The 21913-nt window shown below is 34.7% G+C and overlaps 1 protein-coding gene across 2 annotated transcripts in view; it reads right to left on the minus strand.

The window, feature by feature from the left end:
* Positions 1 to 21913, minus strand: part of LOC106463869 (mitochondrial ornithine transporter 1-like) — a 50857-nt gene that overhangs the window by 18258 nt on the left and 10686 nt on the right. Inside the window, exons 3-5 of one of the 2 annotated variants that reach the window (XM_022391500.1) lie at positions 20608 to 20616; positions 14114 to 14316; positions 5163 to 5565 (exon numbers count right to left, since the gene is read on the minus strand). In XM_022391500.1, coding sequence (XP_022247208.1) covers positions 5163 to 5565; positions 14114 to 14252 — 542 coding nt within the window. In that variant the 5' untranslated portion in view covers positions 14253 to 14316; positions 20608 to 20616. The remainder of the gene's footprint in view (positions 1 to 5162; positions 5566 to 14113; positions 14317 to 20607; positions 20617 to 21913) is intronic. The other variant, XM_013923950.2, reaches the window with a different exon arrangement.

Here is a 21913-nt window from a genome sequence, read left to right on the forward strand (position 1 = left end):
AATAGAACAGCAAAAAACATTTTCAAGGGTGTTTTTTTTTTTAGGCATAAATACTCAATATTGTATGATTGTTTAAAAATTGCAATTTCAGCTACACTTCTGGAAAAGTCATTTCAGGTCATTTTTCTCTTTATTTTCTTGTTCTTTTGCTTTTTCATTCTTTCTTTCTTTCATGAAAATAAATGCAGAGAAATGACAATACATGCAAATAAATGACAATTCTTTTACGATTATGTTGTTTTTGGGATGAATACTTATGTTGACCTTCAAACAAGTACATAATGCATAATGAAATGCCTCCTTGAGCTCCTCCTTCAGCTGCTTGTCTTTCCTTCTTCTTTTTTTCTGTTTGATTTGGTTGATCTTGATTTTTATTTTCTTCTCACCAGGGAACTCTTCAGTGGGGTTTGCCTCCTGTATCATCTTTCCAGAACCACTGCATAGCATGCCTCTGGTGCAATGTTTCCATTTGCATCAAGAATATCATTGATGATATTTGAAAGCACATCTGGAAAACATATACAAGTTGAAAGTTGGCCATTTTCTGCTCTTTTTTCTTTTGCAATAATGGCGCTGATTGCCGACCAAATCTTGCTCTCAGATGGTAGATTCAATGAAGAGGGGTACTTCATTTTCAACTTTTCAAGCATGCGACCAGGACCCTTTTTTTTATCACTTACATTTCCATCATCATACATTTGCTTCACATCATCTATATGATGATGAATATACTTTTCCCATAAGTTTTTCCTTAAACAGACCTTATTGCCCAACCTTTCTGAAAAGATTCATAACATTTTTCAGGTTCAAGAACAAAATTACTACATAAATTACCATCATCATTACGTTGAATAAATTCAACAGATCCTCCATCCAGTAGGTACAGGAAAACCCCGGATTTAGCTCCGTTACATTATGAGAGAATCAATGAAAAAAAGTTTAGCCAATTATCTTTTTTCCAGCTTAAATAGCCCTGTGGGACTGAGAAAAAATTTGCACCCCAGAGGTATGCATTATGTGTTAATAAATGTAAAGATATTTTAGATTATTAAAGATATTTTCATCAGTAACAACAAAATCACCATGATTAATGTACGTTTTCATTTCTATGTAAAGTATATAAAGGAAATATTTTCAAAAGTTTAAACAGACATAACTATATACATCACACTTGAAGATGCAAATATTGAATATTGTTTTTGCACCAAAACAGATATGGAAATGATACTACAAGTATACATTTGCACATCTTTACAAGTAATCAAGCCAACAGTATGCTCAGGTACACTGACTTCTTTCAAGCAAATATAGTAATCCCTAATAAGTTCAGTAGGTAATATATTGCAGTTTGACTTCTGAATTTTTACCTTGACTGAATTACAAGGAGATTGGACAAAAGAGTTTGGCAATGAATCAATGCACTTTATTTATTGACAATGATAAATTCCAGCACAATTTATTATCTCAGTGTCACCCTGGTTACAGTCTTCCATACCTCTACATCTTCACATGACTGATATGTCCAGCAAGCCTGTTAGGTCAAACCTAAAGGAATTCGCCGGTAAACACAAACCATGGGAAGACCTAGAAATACCAAAGAGAAATGACCCTTGACAATGAGTGATGAGTGCAAGAATAAGATAAACATAGTTCAAAGCAAGTTACTTGCACACTATACAAAAATATACAAGTGTAGGTGTCAAAAGTTTGTGAATAAGAAAATGTTTTCCTTTGTCAGCTAAAAGAGAAAAGAATATGCGGTATTTTTCCATGAACAGATATATACATGTATCAACACAGAAATCAGTACACGAACCCTAAATATTCTAAAAGCATGAACATTTTCAAATACCACAAACTATTCTTAGTGAATTTTTTCTTATATCATGTACGTATATGCAGATTTCAAAAACATGAACCTAAAGCTGTTTATCTGTATCAAATACAAGCAAAATACATGTAAAAGTGAAAGTCCCCACATCTGAAACAGTATTTACACACTCAAAATAATCAGGGAAATTTCATACAGTACTCTAGCACATATAGCTTAATCACACATCAAAGGCAAATCAAACTATATAAATGATAAGTTATTCCCATATAATTTTACTGATGATATTTTGTACATTTGTCATTAAAAAACATATACGTTACTGCAACAAAAGTTTCTGAAAGTCTCATATGTATATACCAATGTGACATATGTTCAATACTTATCTGTTTGGTTCACAGTGAACTTTGAACTATTCATGTGCCATCTACATAAGCAAACACTTACGGCTGAAAGGATAGACCAGAACTTTACCTTTACAAGAAAATATGATTGATAACAGTCAAAGGTAAAATATTCAAATGAACGAAATTTCCCACACATTCCACAGAAATGGAAATCTCCCACACGGTATCACTTATGTCAGCAACAGGTTCTGAAATCATGCTACAAACTAAAAATTAACAGGTTCTGCAATCATGCTACAAACTAAAAATTAACAGGTTCTGCAATCATGCCACAAACTAAAAATTAACAAATGGAATAAGAAATAGGAAACACAGTAATTCCATTCAATTAAATACTGTCAAATCTATGATAAACAACATTGTTTATTGACAAAAAGGGGACATGGATAAACATTTTCGGAATTCTATCAGATTCCATCTTCAGTATGTTAAACATTCTTATTTTCCATTTTTGGGATGCTGTTTTAGGTTCTTTCACCACATGATTCAGTCCCAGTTTTGTGCCATGCCCTTTGGACTTGTCTGGTACCATATGTCTTTTGTGGGGTGGTCTGCATTTTACCTGACTTCAACTTCTTGGGGGTGATTTTACCTATATTATTCATTAGATGTATAGCTTTGGTTAGCTACTTCTGAACCTGGATACTCTTCACATACTCGTATATTCCCTTCACAATCGGCTAGGGTTGTTGTATTTTTTCAATTGGATATGTTTTTTCTGTTCCATACCTCACATTCGTGTCTCTTTGGGGTGGGTGGCTTTCATATTTTAACTACTCTAGGAATTGTTTCCTATATATCACCATTTTCATTCTGATGACCATGATGACACACTATTGCTTGGTACTGTAATTTTTATTGTTAAAAGTTTCTATCAGTGATAGCAAAGTCAATCATAAGCCATGTATTTTAACAGACTTTCCACAGACCTCTCACTGTATGTGAACATTGGCTTCAAAGATCACAATTTAAGCAGATTGAGACAAATAAAAAACAAATAGATTTGACAATGGGCATATCCTGACATGCAGAAATAGCAAATCCAAATGTGATCAAAGACTACATATGAAAATGGAGAAGACCCAAAAAGTGATTGAGGTGGGACCGATCAATCCAGAACCCCAAACAGCATCATCCATACAAGACAAATGGAAAAAATCCATAGGTAAGATAGGTAAAGGATGGAAAATTGCTGGACATGTAAAAGAATAAAGATGACAATATCTCAGAATGAAACAAAAAAGTTTAACATAGCATGACAGATACCCCATGTGACACTATGTATACAGGAGAAGCCCCCCAAAAAAAATAGACTGGTGGAGATAAAACTTTACCGGAAGTCTATTAGCAGTGGATGGGAAACAAACAGCAGTGTCCCACTCAATAATTTCCCAAAAGGAAAGAAGCCACGTGTGGAGGGAAAGAACAGAAGATGGCAAACTCCCCAACATGGAGAGAAGAAAAAGGAAGTATCCCATGAAAATCCCTAAATATAGGTAGAACACGTAAGAAAGGAAGTAGAAAGTAAACATTACCTGTGGAAGAGTAGACAGGGTAAAACAAAACTAAGTAGGGGAGAAAATGGAAAGAAGTAACAGAGATCCGAAGGACACAAAACCTAGAAAAAAATCTGCCTGATGGTAAGCAAAGGCAAAAAGAATTAAAGCCTGTACATGGCAAGGTTTGCAAGTACCCAATCTCAAAAGAGACAAAAAAAGTTCATAAAGAAACAATGTCAGGAGAAGGGAATATACTGTGAAATGTGTCTAAAACAAACAAACAAAAAACTGAAATAGGCCAAGCAGAATCTGCAGTAGAGACCTGGAATGCTATCCATGATAAAGTGGAGGAAAACTAAAAATCTGGGCCACCTGAAATGGGTCCAGCCATTATACTGGGAGCAGGTGGGGTGGACCCCAGCCCAGAGAGGCCCACAATCAAAATTAAGGGTAAGATGTATAAAGTATAAATGAAATGAATGGTAAGAAATTAACAGACACTTGTTAAGCCTAAGCTAACAAGGTATTTAACATAGTTACTGATAATTCTCAAGTATAACTACAACTAAACCGAAAATAACAGACACATGTTAAGCCTAATCAAAATAAGAATCTTAATCTAAAAATAAGTATAATAACGAAAATGAAATAATTGGAATTTATAAAATGAAGTGTGTATGAACAATAACCTATATATCAGATGTGATGTATGGAAGAAAAACAGTATAGTTAAATGAATGATTAATATACAAGTCAGATGAATAAAATAACAAAGACCTCTAGTATCAGTGGTATAGGAGAAAGAATACAAATAGGCCTAATTTCTAACCTGAACTGCGACTGTATATCAAAATGTGTGGCCTTTTAAATTCGAGGTGAGGCCTGACAAATATCAGTTCTTGGATGATTAATCTCTCAACGAAGTAAAGCTGAAAATCTTTCCATGGAGTACTGCAATCTGAAGCCAGTGTAAATGTGCAAATAGAACATATAACCTCTGAAGTGGTAACTTAGATTTCATAATGCAAAATTAATAACCAAACACGACTGTGTTGGAAGAAACAAAGAAAAAGTTTTTGGAATGAAGTAATAAGTTCTGTAACCAGGTAGAAATATAAAATAATTCCACTTTGGAATAACTTAATAAGTTACAAATATCACTATTGTATAATAAAGAGTAAACTTGTTGAGGGAAAATAATACAAAGATATGGAAAAATTCAAATAAACACTTGAAGAGAGCATAAACCAAACATTAGAATGCGCTGCACTGTCAAATGGTTGGGAATTCATCATGAACCAACTACTCAGGTGCTGCACATGTTGTATCTGCAGTGATACACCAGTGCATCAGAATAGGCAAATTGCTCTTATAAAGTACAATTAAGTTTCTGTAAAGATAATTTCAATATTACAGTATACTTACATATTTTTTACAGTAGAATTATTCCCTTCTAATAAACTTGTTTCTCTCATAGCTTGAAGACGACACTTAATAAGTTCAGTTGGACAAAGACTGAAAGAGGAGAAAAAAGCAGCAAGAAATCCAGCCGTCGCATTTGACAAAGGTCCCAGTTCCTCCACCTTCTGTGTTTTTGTTATTTTCTGAACCAACTTTTGACATACTCCATATGCACAGAACAAAACAGAATTTTCTGCTATATTAGCAGCAAGTGCAGGCACTGTCCCAGCATACAATCCTCGAAAACCTTCTTTCGCTATGGTCTGACGAAAGCACAACAAACTACTTTTATAAAACTCTGGGAAAGTTTGCATTTTGACCTTGATTGTGTCTAAAGGTTGACCTACCATCACATTAGCTGTACCACCTGTGACAAAAAACAATCAGTTTAAGACAAAAATCTATAGGAAATGTCAAAATGTTTTTGGAATCACAAGAAGAAAATATCACTAGATATTGATATGCTCACACTGTTTGCTGGTTTACCTTATAAATCATACCAAACCTTGTATCAATTTAAAATCTAGTGGCAGGTCTTTTTGATCTAAGCCTATAAAATTAAGTTAAATTTATAGCTATTTAGCTCAACTGCATGGCTTGCACTTATGCACTACTGACAATGTCAATGAAAAACACTCATGCATTCTGACACTATTCTAAAAACAATGTATCAGTGCTGATAAAGAACCTTTTAACCATATGTGCACTGCAGAGTTAAAGTGAATGTCACAACCTCATGTTGCTACATTGAAAATTTAATTGAACAACCTTATTATTAATATCAATAACATCTGCATCAAAAAAGTTTATAATTAAAATTTGTATACCATATAAATTTTAATTTCTTAATTTCACTTGTCTGTGTCATATGACACCCTTGCACTCCATATTACCCATTTTGACTTTTTTCTACCGTTTTATGGGTTTCAGTCTCCAACTAATTACAGATTCATACTATAGATATTGACAAGCCAGAAGATGAAGTTAGAACCACCACTTTTCTTACTTTATTGAGATGTAAAAACAAATGTCAAACCCACATGACATGGCTCTCCCGTTCCATTCTTCCAGGAAATGTGAATGATTCACTCTGACTTTGCTGTAGAATTATTTGTAACCAACAGAAGTAGCAGCATTTTGATTATGAGTTTCTTTATAAAGGTTATTTCATTTTGACTCCTAAAGGACATATTTGGTCTCAGTTTCATTATCTGCAGTCGTGGGGTTCAGTTTTGAGCAGCTATTTATAGTTCAGTTAGAAAGCCAATTAAATTACAGTAGTTTTTTGATATTCTATTGTATACGTTGATATACGTTTTTGTGTTCTAAAATGCATAATTGAAATAAACAATAATTATTTTGTGGACAACCACCATTACCACAAAAGATGAAGTTTAGAGTACCTTGTCTTTGATGCTAAAAGGCCTGAGTCCAGATGTAGGAACTAAATTTGTTTTTATGTATATTTTTTATTTATTGCTTTAATACTCAACAAAATGTAAAAAGTTAACATTTTCCAACACATAAAATGTATTTCTAATAGATACTCACATAATAGTTTTTTTCTGATTTTGTGCTTCCCTTCTTACTCGCCACTAGTCTCAAGGCTCCCACCTAAACTCATGTGTTCCCATGCATTACTGCTGTGTTGTAGCATGCAAATGAGCACATGACAGCTCTCTACCAATAGGAGTGCAATTCACTCCTAGTGCAGCTGGCTCCCTCTGTAGGAGGAAGGTCTGCATCATCTACACCAACAGATCACCACTGCCCTACTCTCTACTGAGTAGAATTGGTACACTCAAGAGGAAGCCTCTATGGTCTACCATCCCACGAGCTTGGAACTGGTGAATGGTAAAGACTCCTGTACTCCACTTGAAGGGGGTGGACAATGCAGTAAGAATTCTGAAGGAACACATCACTGGAGAAAGTGATGAAACCTTATTTTTAAAAGTAAGCCAGTTCCAGTTTATTCAACTAAGACCGGAGGAATAGGCAGCTATCCTGACAGTTCATGAATAGGTACAATTTAGATCAGGCCTTGTTTAGTAAATAAGATATTGTGAGGATACCTCTAGCAGTCTTTTGGAATACCCTATCTCATCAGTAAGAGTTACAGACCCAAATAACCACATTGTATGGATTTATATGTAAGTATACCCTGGTAGGCACAAACTGCCACTTAGTGGGATCCTGAGACACAGAACAGGGCCCCTATAAAGGTAAGACAGAAAAGAAAAATAGCTTACCCATTCAGGGCCACAAAAGTGTATGTAGAGTGGCAATGGGAGGAAGTAAATATCCCCACAAAGAAGAAATGACCAGATGATGAAGATAAGGTGTGACAAAAGTATGTTAGGTTGTCCACATGCCACTATGTTTGATCTCTTCCAACAGACGATGGAAGAGAGCAGCCAGGCAGAGAGTGTCTAAGTTGGAGAAAGGTGACCTGAAAAAGTTGATGTGAATCTGCAAACAGTGAAGCATAGGCTAAACGGATGAGCTGCAATAGCCATCCCACGTGGGTAATCGGAGAAATATTTCGGGGAGATGAGAAATTCCAAGAAATAAATATATGGGAGCGTAAACTGCAAAAAGAAGCATTGCAGGCTATATAACAACAAACCACATGGATGGGATGATCTAGATCAGAACGAGAATAAAAGTGAGAAATGGAAGGAAAGGAAATAGCAGTGAATGTGCTGTTCCCTTCATGAGCCACTGATGTGTTAGGGAAAATTGCATCATCAGAATAATGAAGAATATAAGAACAATGGAAAAGAATATAGTAAGCATCAATGGCATACATGTCAGGCCTCCTCCAACCAAGGCAAAAAGAAGTAAAAAATAGTACAAGGAACAAGAGATTAAAGGCTCAAAGAGAGGAAGGATAAGGATGTGGAGAATAACATTCAGGTCCCAATTTTGAAGGACAAGGAGGACAATATTGGTGAAAAGAATGAAAGAGCATAGAAAGGAGAGGAGAATATATGACAATAATGGGAAACCCATTAGGCAGAGTTGCTCTGTAGCCAGCAATGGTCTAAAGCAATAAGCTTTGGTCAAGCAGCCATGCAAAAATTCGGAAAGATGAGGGATAGAAAGGAGGGAAGGAGAGAAAGCACAATGAAGAGACAAACTGCAAAATATGCACCATTTTTATTGAGAAACAAGGAGGGAGGAAGAACAAATGAAATGAGAAAGAAAAGGCTACACATGAAAAGTCCAGAACATCTAACAATGGACCATACAAAACCCACAAGTGGAGTTGGAGTGATGACACTGCCGGATGGGAAATGGAGGAGTGAGGTTGAAGGAGTAGGGTGCATGACAGAGGAAGAGTGGATCAGAGAAGGTTTAACAGAGGAAACCATGGCTGCGCCAACCAGTACAGGGCTATCAGGAGGACCAGACATAGAGTGTCCTGAATGAGGAAAAGCAAACGAGAGAAGACGAATAGGAAAATAGGCATAAAGAAAAAGGTTGGACCAGTCGTGACTGAATGCATCCACAGCTGCTGGAGATGAGGAACAGAGGATCAGAAATGGGGAAGTATGGTGTTGAGACAATTGGCAAAAGCATGTGGAAGAGGAGTGCCCAGACGAAAGCATAGCTACTGCAACACCAAAGGATCAAGGGATCACTTCTGACTTAGTATCTTGTTGGGCCTTGAGAGATGATCCATGACAAGATTCAGGACACCCAGAATATAACAAGGTGTACTTGTAAAGAATGGGCTCAGAAAAGGAGGTCGAGAGTGTGGAAACAGAGTGAATGAGACTGAGTGTCCCCCTAGCAAATGATACAGAAGATAACTGAGTTGACTGTATGGATCATCATTAGACATCCAAGAAAATTATCCAAAGTTTGACATACTGCTGAAAGTTCTAAGAGATAGATATGAAGGGACAATTTGTTGTGGGATCACAAACCTGAATTCACTTGAGAGTCGAGACATGCAACCCATCTCATCAAGAAAGGAGCATCTGGAATAGAAGAAGAAAAAGAAACACCCTCTATGGTACTGGTTTTATCAAGTCATTAGGTGAAGTCTTTGAGTAAGGAAAGAGGAAGGAGAATAGTGGAGGACAAGGGATCCCAAGTGAGGATCCAGTGAACATGCAGAGTCCATTGTAGGCATTCCAAGTGAGCACGGCCTAAGGGGATTCCATGGAAGCCCAAGTCCCCAAAAGGGAAAGAACCTCCCACACAATGAGACAAGGAGAGGATAGAGCATTGGAAAGTAATTGCTCCATCTCCCTCAAAAGAAATATGAACTGAAAAATTAATAAGATACTAAGTGGTTGTGAGATGATCAACCAACCCAGATGTGCTGCCTTCTGAAGGAGGAGAAGAAAATGGCTGTAGGAGGCTTGTTGGGACAGAGCCAAAAGAGAAAATAAACATCTGAGACATCCATCTCATTAATCCCTAGACCTGGAGCAAAAAATTACTGTAGGGTAAGAAAAGTCTCCATGGTAAATTGGGGGAGCTTGAAAACCGACAGAGACATGAAATACCTATGACCGGATGCCTATCTATGGATCCCTTAGGAATAACTAAAAAACAGGAATAAAATCCTGGAGACAGATGATAAACCCATCTGATAGCATCTTTAGCCATTAGGTCAACATGAAGCAAGATCAGTACCCAACAACTGACCCCAAATGGAGGGCAAAGGTCCGTCAACAAAATTAACCAGGCCCTATTGACCCTGAGCCTATAGGATAGTCATCACCAGACTGAAAGTACTGAAGTCTATGAGCAGTAGTAGGACAGATGAGAACAGACAGAGGAACAGGGAGAGGAGAGGAAGCAGGAGGATGGGAGACAGAAAGAGGCAAAGAAGGAGCACACGAAACCAGTGAGAATAAGGAAGACTATTAGCATGCAGCCCCAACACACGACTCCAGAGGAACAAGCACCAGTAAAATCACATTGACATATGAAAGAAGCCAGACAAAGGCATATGAGATGAGATGGAGACAAAAGCACTTGAGTAAAAAGGAGATCATGCCACAACAAACTCTAGTAACAGGCCAACCAAACAAAGTGAAAAGGCCAAGGAAGATAAACATGCCACTGTAAAGATGAGAAATGAATGAGCATCCACTGAAAACCTCTCAGGGGAATGGAAGATCACCATGGAAAGAAGATGAATGGAGGAAAAATAATGCAATAGAGTAGTGTGTGTAAGATGAAGATGGGAAAACATAGGCAGTCATATCATAGAAGGTCCAGACACCACCACCCACCACATAAAAGCTATCACTTCCCTAACAGATAAAAACAAACCTGACACCAATTTAGTTGTTAGACTAGTGCGAACAATGTTTTGTTGTCACACATCAAAGTGGGAGTTACTGAGTCTCATTAAATAATAATGTGGAAATGAAAGGCCACAGAATCTGCAGGTACAGAAAAAGTTAGAAGACAAACATCTAACAATAAATACTTCCACAACAGGTAATGTTTTCCTTGATACTTTCACTAAAAAAATGCCCATATCTGAAAAGTTCATGTGTGAAAAAAAAGATGCGTTGTTACACACGAGTGCCAAATCCAGAAATTATGATTCAACAATCAGTATAAAGGGAGCCAGATGCACTAGGAGGGTGTGTCACATGCTCATTTGTATGACACAGTGCAGCAGTAGGATGTGGGAACAGGTGAGTTTAGGTGGAAGCCTCAAGACTATTGGCAACTGAAAAACTGCGCATATAGAGGCCAGCACAAAATCAGGAAAAGCTTTTACATGAGAAGAGGTAAGATATTCTATCGGAATTATAAGCTTATTAGTTTAGATAAGAAAATTCAAAGGAAAGAAAAATTAAATAGATATCCTTGTGATACTTAATACCCTAGACTAAGAAAGTAGGTACATATAACATGGCCTGATTATAACTCGACTGTTTGTTTACACAAACCTTTCCTGCTTCGATAAATGATTTTCCCACTACAATAAATGGTTTAAGCATACTCTAAGACAGTGTAAGTACAGCTACTAATAAATAAAACAAAATTAAACCAGGTATGAATAGTTTTACAGAAAAAAACATTTTGAGATTCTACAGGTTATGCAAGTTAAATGTTAAAACTGTAAGATGAAATATACACACACACACACATATGTAGAATTTACACAATTATGGCATTTGACATATACAGTATGTAGATATTGCCACCATTCAAACTTGTTTCTTCATTGGCTTAAGTGGCTATTCATCAGCAAACAGATACTTTGTTCTGCTCACTTAGATGTCAGAAAACTTAAAATAATAAAATAAATACACTAAGCAGAAAAAATGAAATTATATTTGTTATAATACTCAATACAGCATATAATTATTAACATAGAATAACACTTAAATTTTTAAAATATAAAGAATAAAGTAATTTGGCATATGGAATAAGTGCAGAGGCATGTTATTAGATTTGTACTGGCTTACAAAATTTAAATTGTGAAACGAGTTCATATTTATCCATAGCATAAAAGAATTAAGAAGAGACTTGATTCACGGGTTTTAAGGAGTTCAACAAAACTACAATTTTCATACATATATTAAATAAGCTTACAATATGAATGTGAAGCTCTACCATTTTTTTTTTTGTAATCAATTCAGTAATTTTCAATTATATAGCTAAAGTTGTTAACTAACATGATGAAAGTTGCACTGGGAGCAGCCATTTTCAACAAGTCCGTGACATCACCAAGTTTATGAGCAGAAGGGTTGACTTTTGGTTCTGTAATAAAGTAACTGCTACTAAAAATGAACACAAGATACATTTGAGACTACTGGTTATAATCTTGAGCTTGAGTATCTGGAGGAAGAAATAAATAGCATGCATCTAAATGAAGCCATAGAGATAAATGAGTGGTATCCATGTAGATAATGTGCATAGATGGAGACTGTTGTGCTACACGGGATCTGATTTAACAATATCAAATCTGGGAAAACAGGGCTGCATTATGGAGACTGTTGTGCTACACAGGATCTGATTTAACAATATCAAATCTGGAAAACAGAGCTGCATTATGGAGATTGTTGTGCTACACAGGATCTGATTTTACAATATCAAATCTGGAAAAACAGAGCTGCATTATGGAGATTGTTGTGCTACACAGGATCTGATTTTACAATATCAAATCTGGAAAAACAGGGCTGCATTATAGAGATTGTTGTGCTACACAGGATCTGATTTAACAATATCAAATCTGGAAAAACAGGGCTGCATTATGGAGACTGTTGTGCTACACAGGATTTGATTTAACAATATCAAATCTGGAAAAACAGAGCTGCATTATGGAGATTGTTGTGCTACACAGGTTCTGATTTAACAATATCAAATCTGGAAAAACAGGGCTGCATTATGGAGATTGTTGTGCTACACAGGATCTGATTTAACAATATCAAATCTGGGAAAACAGGGCTGCATTACAGTACTTCCACATTTTGATGATATCATATTAAATCCTGCTGTTCTTAGAGTGGCCAACAATATGACCTTTGCTAAAAACAAAGGTCTCAATTCTTAACTTTGCATTCTTTAAATTGTCTATTTATTTCTTCCACAGAGCACAAATTTCCTTAGAGTTTGTAGTGTCTTGTATTTAGAAAAGCTATTTTTTGCATTTACCTTTAGTGATATTGCAATTTATTGCATGACACTGTGGCATAATGACTACAAATAATTCATGATGTAAATAATAATTTTCTTCAACAGACACTTCAGTAGTGAAAATTTATGTAGCCCTTTTTAACAAAATCTAATCAAAACACCGAATATATTTCTTCTTTCTGTGTATTCACTTATAGTCAACAAATTCCACAAAATTGCCCCTGAAACAATAAGGCTTAAGGACGTTAAAAAATACTCTATTATTGTTTTAACCTGTGATGAGACGTTACAAAATGGTGCACTCATATGGGTGTTGGAAGTTGTCTATTTGTAAACTCTACACAGAAATTTCACTAATGTAAATTTGAAAATGAATTTGTTTTTAAAAATTTGATTTTTATAATATTTACAGCAAAATAAGATCAAATTGCTGGAAGCAATTCATTTTCCTTCAAAACTACTGGATGATCTGAGCTCTGAAAAGAATGGTCAGAAATGCAAAACTGAATATTAAAAGCAACACATTTAAACTTCCAAAGTCCACTTGCTGACATATCTTTTAGTAAAGATGCTTTTTGGTTACTTATATATTTGTGGAATAGTTTGTTTGAGAATGTGATTTATGCTCTTAGTATCAATCTTTTTGAACAAGTTTATATACAAACAATAGGCACAAAATTTGTGATACAAATCATGTAAACTACAGATTTTTTTTCTCTCACTCCTCTGGACTTGTCTGTTTTGAATTCAAAACTAAAGGCATGTTGCAAACATTTCAAATCTATCTGTTGTTCATACATAGTTGCAAAAGGCTACATTTACATGTAACTTGTGTTTTGAGGCTTTGGTTGGTTTTGATGAGTAGAGGAGTGATCTCATTGGGCTGAATGTCCTTTTGTCACTTTGCACTTTATTGGGAAGTTAGGCTGCAAACACTTATTTTTTCATCAAAATCCTTCACTGTTTACATTTTTAAAATACTACAAAAATTAAATCTGCTACTATTTTTGGTCTGTGGCACCTTTGATGAAAATTGTATAACCTTACATGTACATAACATTGTAGATTAATAGTGCATAATTAAAAATGATACAGATATTCATATGAATAACAAAGATCAATATTGATTAGAAAAACACAAGATAAATAAAAGATATAATTCTACTGTCGGTTTCTTTTTCTGATTTTATACTTACACCCAAAATTATTAAAGCTTCTAATTTATGAGCACATACTTACATGTTATCTGAACACTTATAATGAAAAGTAAGATATATGTTCACAACTTTTCTTACCTGCAGCACCAGCAGTGAGATCAATACAGGCAGTAATATAATGTTCATAGGTATGAGTTTTTCTCCATTCCTCAGGGTCTACCCCAGGTGGAAGATGAGGTTCATGTTGAGGAGGGAAAACTGGAGTTTCTAATGCCATTTTAATATTAATATCTAATACTGTATAGTTCCTAGTAGCAAACTAACATCCAAAATGTATTGTTCTGGAAGAAAAAAAAATGGTGTTAAGAAAAAAAGAAGTGGCTTCTATTTGACAAGTCAGTAAAATCTAGTCCTAAAATTCATAAATAAGTAAATGAAAAATTAAACTATATCATATATTCAGGGTTGAGTCTGGCAATTTAAGATGATTATCTGTGAGCAGCAATTAAATTGATCAATAAAAATTAATTTTCATTTATTTTTTTGATTATTCAAACAAGCAATTAATCAAAATTACAATTAAATCGATTGTCATGAAAATAATCATCTAATCAAAATTAATGTTTTTAATTATAACTGCTTTTTTCAGAGCCTCAATGAAAACTCCTCAGCCTCCCCACCTACTCAGTGAGCCTGCTTATACATGGTAGCAATAGCTTTCAAACTTATAAATCAAAAGCTTTTATAAAGCAGTCCCAGAAGAATTCCATAATTCAGTGTCACTGATTCTATGTGCAGAAATAAGTTAAATTGATAATACTTACAGAAATCACAATTAAAATGGTTAAAACCCCATGTGTTTTTTAACAGAAAGCAAACATACAGAACTGATGGAAAGTTCTCTTTATTCACTAATTTTTTTCAAACAACAAAAAATTAACAACCCAATAGTGAACATAAACATGTGGGTACGTGTTAACGTACATCAAGAATGAGCAGTACAAAGCATGTTCATGAATAATATATATACAATTTAATTTGCAAGTCCCAAGCATTTAGAAATTGTATTTGATAATAAATGAAAACTTGTACACATATTTGTGAAACTACTAAGTGTGATCTTTTGTCTTTCTATACAGGATTTCAATTAGCCTCAAGCAGTTAGAAAACAAATACCACATTTGCCTGAATATAATGCATCCAAGAATATAATGTACATTCAATTTTGAAAGGTTAAATTGAAAAAAATGTGTTTTTTTACACATCAGTTGTACAAAATACAGTAGACAAGTAGTAAGACTTTCTTAACAATGCCACTTGAAATTCAGTCCACAATGGCATACATATCAAAAATGTAATATTGTTGTGTTTTACTTTCAGAGTTTGTTTCTTGTTTATATGAGGGGTATTCTTGTGTGCTACTTTCAGAGTTTGTTTCTCATATAAACAAGAAACAAACTCTGAAAGTAAAACACAACAATATTACTCATATCAAACAAGAAAAACTCTGAAAGTAAAACACAACAATATTACTCATATCAAACAAGAAAAACTCTGAAAGTAGCACAGAACAATATTACTCATATCAAACAAGAAAAACTCTGAAAGTAGCACACAACAATACTACACATATCAAACAAGAAACAAACTCTAAAAGTAACACACAACAATATTACTCATATCAAACATGAAACAAACTCTGAAAGTAAAACACAACAATACTACTCATATCAAACAAGAAAAACTCTGAAAGTAAAACACAACAATACTACTCATATCAAACATGAAACAAAATCTGAAAGTAACACACAACAATACTACACATATCAAACAAGAAACAAACTGAAAGTAGCACCAACAATACTACACATATCAAACAAGAAACAAACTCTGAAAGTAACACACAACAATACTACACATATCAAACAAGAAACAAACTCTGAAAGTAACACACAACAATACTACACATATCAAACAAGAACTCTGAAAGTAACACACAACAATACTACACATATCAAACAAGAAACAAACTCTGAAAGTAGCACACAACAATGCTACACATATCAAACAAGAAACAAACTCTGAAAGTAGCACACAACAATACTACACACACCAAACATGAAACAAACTCTGAAAGTAGCACACAAAAATGCTACACATATCAAACATGAAACAAACTCTGAAAGTAACACCAACAATGCTACACATATCAAACAAGAAACAAACTCTGAAAGTAACACACAACAATATTACTCATATCAAACATGAAACAAACTCTGAAAGTAGCACACAAAAATACTACACATATCAAACATGAAACAAAATCTGAAAGTAACATGCAACAATACTAATCAAAGAAAGAACTCTGAAAGCAACTGTCATGATATAAAAGACTGTTTAGTGCAAGTACTATTAATTTATTTATTTTGAGTTAATATTTTATGATTGTTTAGCATTTTTCTTATAATAAGAGAGTTCAAAGCAGACGATTGTTGGAAGTTATGCTGATAATTCATTGATGTTGAGAAACCTTAATATGAAGGAAAGAAACACGTATGCATCTTAGTAGTATATTAACTTTTTTTTTTTTCTTACTGATATTGCTAATGAAGTAGAGGTTTTTTCAATACGATCAATTTCTTTAAAATACATAGAAGTGTTTCTTTAAATTATGATTTTGTTTAGGGAAGACAAAAATCAGAGGAATATCCCTGTCACCCCTCTGGTCTGGAGAGATTCAATACAACCTCAAAATCTTCTTACAAGTTATATAAATCTCAAAATTTGTACAGCTCTGTTGGCTATTAGCATAAAGAATCCTGAAATTGCAAACCCCTAGCCACCTCCCATATTAGGGAACATAAGTAAAAACTGGTTAGGGGCAACAATTAGATTGTAAGTTCTCAGACTTATGGAGTTGTCTCTGTGGGACTTCTAGGCATTTGTTGACTAGTCCTGGCACTGCTAGGTAGTGATTTAAATCACCAATGACAAGAGAAAGTGATGAAAGGCATGTTATGAATAAAATTTGTCACAAACAGTTATGAAACCACTAGGCAGAGAAGATAGCATTTTGACACAATCCTACAATTCTTAGGGGCAGTCTGGAGTCTTCCTGGCCATCATGACAACAATGCTCCAAGACATTATCCAACAGCTAAGGATGAAACAAAATACAAAGATGATCATAACAATAAGCATTATAGTGTTCTTCTTCAGAATTTTCTAGAGAACAGTGCGTTTAAGAGGATGCATATGTCCTAGAATTTCAAACACTGGTGGTGTCTTAGCTGTACAATGCAGAGGTGCTAGTAGCAGTGTCTGCACCATTGTCACACATTGGCATTTCAAGTAGGACAAATAAGGATTTTGACCATTTTTTCAAACATTTCAGGGAAATTTTCTTCTCAAATGGATGGACTCTTGGATAGTCAATGCATGATAATGTGTTTCGAAGGTCAAGCACTTCATGCCTAAGGTCACTTGGAGGTGGAGAAACTCAATAACTGGAACCAAACGATCCATAGGGCCAAGATAAAGTCCCCCTGAAATTACATAGAAAAGCATTCATGGTCATGTCTCCTGCTGATTGTAAAGAAATACTCATCAACAGGTTCATTTATGGACTGCCAAGAAAGTCCATTCAGTATCACATGGGTCTCAGATATATCCTCCTCTGATGGTGTTGGACTTTTAAGATGCAATGGTCATTTCAAAATTAGCAACAGTGGTATCTGCAGCTATGAAGTGTGTTCTGAAACCAGCTTCAAGCTACATGACAGCCCCAACACTACAGCTGATGATGCAAAGTACCAGATGCACCCGCCATGGTATTGGATAGGACAACTAAATTTCAAAGATCCAATTTACATAATTGCAATACCTGTGTAATACGTTCTGTTCCTGAAAATGCTAGGTTTTTGAGGGGAGGAGTTTTTTGCTCAACTGCAGCTTAACCAAAAGTGCACAGGGTTGGTCCAATGAACTGACCATGGAATGCCAAAGAAGAAACAGCTTAGAACTGTGGTAATTATCAGACATTACAACCAGTACTTGTATAGTAAGAAGTTTACTATGTAAGCTGACCATACATAACTAAAATAGCTAAATAACTTTAAAAATCTGATAAAATTAAAACTGCACTGTACACCACCACAACCCAAGTCAGAACAACAGAAACAATGGTGGATTGTCTTACAAACAGATTAAAGCACATCTGTTCACTGAATATACAGATACTTGGAAAATTGTAGCAGCAGTTACAATGAGCAGTGACAATTCTGCTTTTGGGAGGACACCCATTAGGCACTTTGGCAAAATTAACCAAAGGATTGAGACATTGATTAGATGGCACTTGACACGAACCAAGGTGAATCATGACCATCACCACTACGCTGGCAATTGTACTACTTAAACAAGTATAACATCTAGCACATGTATAGTCAGTTACAAGTGTTGGATATTATTTATGTAATTGTTGTGAAAAACCAAGATGGTAGATAGCATGATGCAGTTAATAATCCTCATAGTTCTAACATAACAAATACAATATATGAAATAATTATGGAAATTCATGGGTGATACATATACAGGAGTCATGAACAATGACTAATTGCAATTAAATGTAACATTTAACATCAGCAACAATAAATTATTACAGAATGTATAAAAGGAAAGTGAATAAGTTTTACAATGAACTAGTATTTCATATTTGCATGAAAAAACTGTGTATCTTGTTTTTATGCTATTATACATTTTTCAATGTATGAAGGTAAAACATTATTCTAAATGTCAAGTATAATTCTCCACAATTCAGCAAAGTTGTTTGACTACCATCTGACATTCTCGATTTCAATATAAACCCATACAGCTTTGATAACATATTAGGCCTATGCGAGGTCAATCCATGGTTATGGGTGTTCCATCAGCCTCTTTTTTTTTCCATCTAGCTATTCTTTCATTACATGATACACGCTTGAGGTCAAAATGTTGCTTGAATACGAATTTCTGCCAAACTAATTTTGTTTCTTATTTATAAACTTCTGTCGTACCTGTCAGCAGTCAAGATGTTATCAATTCTGTATTGATCTCCAACAACACTGGCTGAGATGCAACCCAAACTTTTACTGTTTCTCCAGTACGATCTACTTTAAATGTTGTACAATAACCTGAGTTGCTTAACATCACTTATGAGCAATTTGTTTTTACCTCTATCACTTCTATTATAAAAAAGTACAAATTTAGTGGCTTCATGTATTCTCTTCAGAGTTTCTATACAGCTCCTACTCAAGCATGAAACTTTGATTCAATCTGTTGTATGTAATAACCTTCACCAGCCAAAACTTTTGATTTCTACATATTTGCCATGTGGCATTTCTGTCCTGAAAGCCGTGAGTGCATCGCCACACTACTGCTGGGAATATTATTATTACTGCTTGTATTTCTATAAGAAATATGTTAGTGTGGCACTATAAATGGTTGAATGACAACCAATCACTGTGTAAACTATCAAAATATAACTTTAATATGATGCTATTCATCTTCATACAATAAAGATGGGAATAGGAAATTATTGTGGAAACAGTGAATAAAATGCAAATAGTATACAAATCTGTACTTCAGATTATGCATAATGTAAGTACTTCAGGATATCAGGGATGTCACATGCTGTTGAAAATGTGCATAATATGTTTATTTGGCAATAGCTATGTAAAGATGTTGAACTATGGTGTAGATATTCTAGTATGAGAATTTTCCACACAAAAAATGGGCCACATCTTTGAAAACTCAGGCACAGTTGTAGTTCCTGCCACTGATAAGTTATCTAAGATTTAGCTAGTTCTCTCTCCAAGCCTGAGAGGTAAATAGTATATGTGCTGGTAATTATCACCTGCTTCACCAAGTCTACAAAATATTATCTAATAATTGTCCGATTTTTGTATAGGGGCTGGATTCTTTACAGTAGGTGTCTTTGACTTGTTGGCAATACATTTTAACAATAAATGGACAGCACACAATCCACTTGTTTTAAAATAATATATTCAAAACAAGCAAAACATATGTATAAAAAAAAATCGTTACACAGTTGAATCTAGAGCTTTTAGTAATTCTCTTTTTCATCAAAATGTCGACACAGTCATGGTTCAGTTACTTTAGAACCCAAATGACAAGACAAATTATTTCTCCTCTACTCTTTTATCACAAAAGAATCAGTGACATATTCACTTATGTTACCTCGTGGGTTACCACGGTCATATCCAGAGCTTTAAATAATTTTCTTTTATGTCAAAAGTCCACACAGGCGGGTTCAATTACTTTAGAACACCCTTTAACAAGACAAATTATTCCCCTCTATCTCTGTTATTACAAAACAAGCTGGGAAACTTACTTTAGATATTGCCTGTTACAGCTAAACTAACAATCATACAGCCTACCTTCACTTTTTTTACTTTACTTTTACTAACTTACTTAACTCTCTGAATCTGCATGTATTTATAACATGCGACAGAAGAATCTAGAAATACTCAGCCCTCTAGTAGCAACAATATTACACATAAGAAGAAAAACTTAGAAACTTCGAGTAAGATGATGTCAACAATATTACAAAAGCCTAATACACTAACTACATACACAACATAAGACTCATATTGAGTTACGAAACAAACCTTGTCATAACTATTGCTTTTAAAATAATTAACTTTTAACACTCTTGTTATGATAACTAAATAATCATTAAATATCAAATCACTAAATAAACTAATTAATAACTCTTAAACTAAACAGTCTTGTATATCCAACAAAAATCAATATGACAGATGTGGTTGCAAAACAGATAATAAGATTGGAAGAATTTGGAGATTCACAAACCAAGAAGCCACTTCCAACTTCAAGTTGTGCCAAGTGTTGGGTGTGAAGAACATGTGCATTTCATCACATCTCCAGCATATTGGTTCAACTGAAGAAGTAGTGCTCGTTGCTAAACATAGGCTTGCTAAGTTTATGAACCCTAATCAAACTGAGCAGGAAGGGCATCTACTATCAATTATGATGAGGTATGTTCAACTAAGCAACATTTGACTAGTTGTTCTCTGAATTTCTTTATGTTTAGATCTGATGTATGGTTGCCTGCTATATACAGATGTAACTCAGTGTCCACAGGAAGTGTTCAGTAGCTGTGTTCTGTAATAGAAACATGTACTTCCACATCCTTAAATGGTTAAATTGGCTATATATCAAAATAGAAATTAACATACAACAGTAAAGGAATGGAAAAATATGGCTAAGTTATAATATATGCTTGCAGCATGCAAGCAACTTGGTTCTCATTGGACTGCTTCATAACTTGTGTGTCAAACACTCAACAAAGTGAATTGTGAGTTACAGAAGTTATGAGACCGTGTAAGTGCATGAAACACATTTAGTACCTTAAATGATAGAGCAATGTGAACCTTACTTTCGAGCTATCAAATGATATCTGTGAGCAAGACGTTCATCTGATGTTTTGGAATAAGGTCTTACTATAACTAGTGAGCTGTAGCTGCATTTTTGAGAAGCAAACAAAATATTTGTTAGATAAACTAATAGGACAGATGAGGTTGTCAAACAAAAGCTTAGGAAATTAAAAATTGGCCTTAACTGTTGAGTATAAAAGGAAATTCTAAACAAATCATCATGCTGAAACAATTTTGCAATTCTTCCTTTTTGAACATTCAGGTTAAGATCTGAGGCAGACTTTTAATGGATATTAGCCTATTGAAATGTCACGAGTAAACATTTAATATTCATTTACCCAAAAAGGGAACAAAGGTCACCTGAAGGGTCATCTGTTTTAGCTACTCACACCACTATGCAGTAGTGTGTTTTCTGTCAGTAGACACTAAAATGATGTTACATAACTGATGCTTAACTCCTTTCAACCAGGGCTCAGTCCCTGGGACA

The sequence above is a fragment of the Limulus polyphemus genome, unplaced genomic scaffold (genome assembly GCF_000517525.1).
Source record: "Limulus polyphemus unplaced genomic scaffold, Limulus_polyphemus-2.1.2 Scaffold1507, whole genome shotgun sequence".
NCBI lineage: Eukaryota > Metazoa > Arthropoda > Merostomata > Xiphosura > Limulidae > Limulus > Limulus polyphemus.